Source organism: Passer montanus, unplaced genomic scaffold (genome assembly GCF_014805655.1).
Source record: "Passer montanus isolate IOZ18808 unplaced genomic scaffold, ASM1480565v1 scaffold35, whole genome shotgun sequence".
Taxonomy (NCBI): domain Eukaryota; kingdom Metazoa; phylum Chordata; class Aves; order Passeriformes; family Passeridae; genus Passer; species Passer montanus.
In genome coordinates this window covers 5468920-5473963 of record NW_024368263.1, presented here as the reverse complement: position 1 = coordinate 5473963, position 5044 = coordinate 5468920, and the positions used below count along the sequence as shown (strand labels likewise).

Sequence of the window (5044 nt, the reverse complement as noted above, 5' to 3'; positions counted from 1 at the left end):
TAGGTTGTCTCCTATATCCCCTCTAGTTCTCTGCCATCTCATTGTCTGACATTGAGATTTCCTTACTGATAATCACTTACACCCTCCCTGCCCCTTATGCTGTTACTCCCTCTCCTGAACCACTTCTTGCTTCATCAGTTGCTCCGCTAAAAGTTTTTAACTGCAGAGTTTGGAGTTTTTAAAGTCCATCAAAGCTGGTAACGCCATCATTTCAGAAAGTGGGCCCTTTCCCCTCAGCTGCTCTGGTTCCTCGCACAATGTGCTCGACAGCTGCCACAGCTGCTCAGCCGCGGTGCTTCCCGTCTCCTCATGCTCTGAGCATGCTGCTACCACGAGGCCGGAAGGAAATTAACTTTCGGCCAGGGGAAAACTCCACCCAGCCATGAGGGGCATTGATACTTTATTTACAACTTCATCCGTGAAAAGGTGCTTTCTCAGGGCTCTCACGCCTGTATTTGTCTCGGTTCCGTGGCGGTGTCGGGTCGTGGTTGCACTCGATGGTCTCGGAGGTCTTTCCATCCGAACTGCGTCTGTGGTGCCGAAGCTCTGGGCGGTGGCGGCGTTGCAGGCAGCGGGGCCGGGCGGGAGCAGCCGCCCCGTCCCTGCCAGCCTCACCCCGGTGCCGCAGCCTGTCCCCGGGCACAGCCGCGGGCCCGCCCGGCTCACGCTGCCCGGGCGCCCTCAGGCCGGGCTCGGCTCCGAAGGTTCGGGCGTCACGGGATTGCGGGCGGGCAGCGGAGGTGGCGGGGACGCCTGAGGGCCACCGGCTTCGGCCGCTGCAGGCTCCGGCTTCCCGCACCCACCGCCGGCTCCTCCTTGTTCCACTGGAATTGTGAGGAGAACTCGCCGTCCCTTTGGCTGCGCGCCCCTCAGAGCAGCTGAGGGTTTCTTGCTGCTCTCCCCCATCTTGGCCAGCCCCTCAGGGAGCTGGAGGGTCCCGCTCGGAGCGTGGCTCCCGCAGAGCCCTTGGTTCAGTGTTAGTGCTTCTTCCCTTCCTTGTGTCTTTAATTCCCTCTGGTGCCTTCACGCTGTGCCGCCATTCCCAAAGGGGCGCGATTTGGGTCGGGGGTGTGAGTGAGGACAGCTTAGTGCTCAGGGTAACCGATGGCAGCAGCAGAATTAGCTACAGCTCTGCAGATTTGCCTTCTGAAGTGAAAGCCTGTTTGTTGTTAAACCTCCGATTCATCAAGGGAACAAATGGAGACCCTCGGGAACACATGGGGTAGCACATGAGCAATCAGAATTGCTACTGCATTCTTTAAAAATTTCTCATAGGTGATGGCTGCTGCCTTTGAGGCTGCAAACTCCGAGGGGAAACAGCTTCCTGATAAGACAGAAACTATGATCTGGAAGCCCAGAAAAGGTAGGACAAAACAAAGTAGGTCACAAATATTGAAACTTGTACACTGCTTGAGAAATCTCCTCAAAACCTTTTGGTGTTGCATGGGAAATGCCTCTTTACTTTCTGTGCTAAATTATTTCCATGTAGATATTTGTGTATGCCTAAGTACATAAGTAATTAATACAACTTTTTTTTTTTTAAAACCAGAATTATTTTTTTTTTAATACCTACAGGTGAATGTGGTGAAGCAAGACTGCTTTGTCCTTTGTCCTAGTTTACAGAGTTATTTTCCAACAAGAAAGTCTGATTTGCCTGGGTGTTGTGGTGCAAGGCTATGTCCACTCTTCCCAAGCATCTGAAATGTGAAGCAGCCCTGGAGTGATATTACATATATAGGAAACTGCATGTATTACAATAAGATTAGTAGTCACAAAGTGCACAACACTTAATTGTTCTTGTTTAATTTCTGAGTGTACTTGTTGGTGCTTTCTACTGGTTTTAGAACATTTGCTGCGGAATATTCCAAATGTTTCTGATGGCAAGTCTGAAGGAAGTGAATCTGCTTCTACCTCCCCCAATGAAGGTGATGTCAGTGGCTCTACTGATGAGGGCTGGTACAATATATATGCTGACCTGGATGTGTGGGATAGTGAAGTTTCCAATGGACCTGAGTCTTCAGGGCAGCAAGATGCATCTGAGCATGAGGTGGAGGACTGGGATAAAGAATTGGAGGAGTCTGCATATGGTCCTTATGGTGAGTAAACATTTACTTGTGCTTCATTTGAGTTTTGGATAGTTGGAGGCAGGAGAATGTGTTTTAAGTAACTCCATGTTCTATTTTGGAAAGCAGTTTCTTGTGTTGACCTCCTGAATGTGTAATGCACAATTTTGTTGTCAAATACTGGAACTGCTCCTCTTGCCCAGTTTATTTTAACTTGCTCATCCCACCTGTAGCTCTTTAAATCCTCACAAACTAAGGCAGCTGTGATGATTGGATTCAGGTCCTTCTGAAGCATATTCAGTACAAGTGTCTGAGTTAACTGCTGCAAATACAAAACTGTGCTGATTGGTCCTCTACTGATGAGGGCTGGTACAATATATATGCTGACCTGGATGTGTGGGATAGTGAAGTTTCCAATGGACCTGAGTCTTCAGGGCAGCAAGATGCATCTGAGCATGAGGTGGAGGACTGGGATAAAGAATTGGAGGAGTCTGCATATGGTCCTTATGGTGAGTAAACATTTACTTGTGCTTCATTTGAGTTTTGGATAGTTGGAGGCAGGAGAATGTGTTTTAAGTAACTCCATGTTCTATTTTGGAAAGCAGTTTCTTGTGTTGACCTCCTGAATGTGTAATGCACAATTTTGTTGTCAAATACTGGAACTGCTCCTCTTGCCCAGTTTATTTTAACTTGCTCATCCCACCTGTAGCTCTTTAAATCCTCACAAACTAAGGCAGATGTGATGATTGGATTCAGGTCCTTCTGAAGCATATTCAGTACAAGTGTCTGAGTTAACCGCTGCAAATACAAAACTGCTGATTCATGGCTTTTTAAGTGTCTTTAGCTCTTGCTGTGGTGGCTTGTTTGGCAGTGCTGCTGGAGGCTGACATGTGGGATATTGTGTTGGGTCCTCTGCTTCTCCATGCTCTGGGCTTTTTCTTTGCTCAGTGTCTGCTAGAAATCTTTATGCTTCTGTTAAAACACTTTGCCCTATTTTTGTGCTAGATTGGTTAAATACAGGCCCATTATGCTTGATTCTAGCCTAGTGGAAATGTTTTTCCAAGACAGCTTTTCCAGGACTCCACCCTCCCGTTGTGTCCAGTGACCCAGTTCTTAGAGGGTTTGGAGGACCCCTCTTTGGGATGGTGTTATGACAACAGCAGCAAGGGGAAAGGCAAATAAAATTGATAGTCTCATGAGCCTTTTATTCCCAGGGAAGATGTGAAAGAACAGCATGTCTTGTAAGAGCTGGTGCCAGACATTCTAAGTCCCAGGTACATCAGTGAGCTTTCTGGAAGACTGTTTTGTCTGTGTGGCATGAACCTTCCTTAAAATGAAGACATTGCCAAATTAATTTTTTTTAAAGGTCTAATTAAAGTGCAGATCAGACTGAAATAGTGAACTAGAAGATACCATAGACCCCCATAATAACCTGCTACACTATTCCACTACTTTCCTGAGTATCTCCCATGGTTTAAACCTTTTATTTTATCTTTAGATGCTGATGATCTCTCCGGTGGAAGCTTTGAGGAAAACAATCTTTTCGGCTCATATGTATGGAAGGAGGATTGGTTTTACAACCCAGGCTGTCACCACACACCTTGCTTTGTTTTTCCACCACGAGTTAGAACAGTTGAGAAGGGCCAGTTTGATGATGCTGATGAATGAGGTTGAGTCTGGTCAGAAGGAAGTGTGGCTTCTGTGCTGCGTTATGTTCTTCAGTGACTGAGCTCTGCCAAGTCCCGTGGCGTTTCTGCAGAGTTGGGCCTGAGGCCAGAAATGCAACACCATCTCCAGAGTTTTGCTTAGACTGTTTCTGTTCATAAACTGCCCACCCTTGCCCTGGAGATAAGAGTGCAGGTGCTGGGTGTAAGGAGTCAGTGCATTTCTGGAGGTTTTGTTTGTATTATATAGATCTATGTTGCTAATTAATTGCTTGAGGAGAAGTATTTAATTTCTAAACTTCAGCTTGTTGCCAGGCTTCTGTCAGTTTTGACATGCTGATCCCTATGTTTTTGTGCAACTTTTAGTTTTTTTTCCTTTACATTTGATGCTGTCAGATTGGTTTGGATAGCTTTAAAAACTCTCCCTCCTTCAAGCTGGTCTGTTGTATTTCCATATGGTTTAAAAGTCCATTTGTGATTCTTATACTGGTGTTTTAACAAAATCAGCTGTGGCGAATACAGAACAAGTTGTTTTGTGTTTATTTTTATGTATTTCAGCATAAAGGAATTACAAATACATGGTACACATTTTGCAGATACGTGTGCTGCTATATAGGGGGCCATACTCCATCCAGTAGGAATGCTGGGTGCTTGAGGCTGCCTCCCAACAAAGATTTCTCCACATCAGACCTTCTTGTGTATGGACACATTATCCTAGAGTCCCACAGTTGTCTTTATTACATTCTCATGCAACATCAGATGTGCAATGACAAAGAAAATATCTCTGCTTATATATACATATTTCAGCATATCATCTCAGTGTCCTGCAGACAGTAGTGAATTAAGGTTCCTGATGCTGTTCTGCTGTTTGTGTTGTGGCAGATGAGATGGGAACACAAAATACCTCCACAGAGTCCTTCCTGCAGACAGTAGTGAATTAAGGTTCCTGATGCTGTTCTGCTGTTTGTGTTGTGGCAGATGAGGAGATGGGAGCACAAAATACCTCCACAGAGTCCCTAAGGGAAGAGGTGGAACTAGAACCATATCCTTCTCACCTTTGCTCTGGAGTTGTGTTCTCAAATGAAGTGTGTAAGTGGATTGAGTAGCTGGTCACCTGAGTAACAATAACTTTCAACGTGCTCATGTTTCATTAAACACTTTTATCTCAAAAACATTTTCATGGCTTTGTGTTTAGACACTGGCTGAACTGAAGCACTGTACAATGAGGAGTTTTTTGGTTTCCTATCTCTTTTTTTTTTAATCATTCAGTGTATGAGACCAAAATAATTCGTGCACTAGTTTAGAAGGAAGAAGTGA

At 45.4% G+C, this 5044-nt stretch overlaps 1 protein-coding gene across 1 annotated transcript; it reads left to right on the top strand.

Moving 5' to 3' along the window:
* Positions 1 to 514: 514 nt before the first annotated feature.
* On the top strand, positions 515 to 4528 carry COPRS (coordinator of PRMT5 and differentiation stimulator). The gene is made up of 4 exons (XM_039716300.1): positions 515 to 976; positions 1276 to 1363; positions 1845 to 2096; positions 3562 to 4528. Exons 2-4 carry the CDS (start codon positions 1279 to 1281, stop codon positions 3729 to 3731), a joined length of 507 nt encoding a protein of 168 aa, XP_039572234.1. The 5' UTR covers positions 515 to 976; positions 1276 to 1278; the 3' UTR covers positions 3732 to 4528.
* The last annotated feature ends 516 nt before the right edge of the window (positions 4529 to 5044 follow it).

Bases quoted from the DNA above. Each gene is read 5' to 3' on its own strand.
- COPRS (XM_039716300.1), top strand. From the start codon at position 1,279: ATGGCTGCTGCCTTTGAGGCTGCAAACTCCGAGGGGAAACAGCTTCCT. The intron at 1,364-1,844 runs GTAGGACAAAAC...TACTGGTTTTAG, and splicing joins GATCTGGAAGCCCAGAAAAG to AACATTTGCTGCGGAATATT. The intron at 2,097-3,561 runs GTGAGTAAACAT...TTTTATCTTTAG, and splicing joins GTCTGCATATGGTCCTTATG to ATGCTGATGATCTCTCCGGT.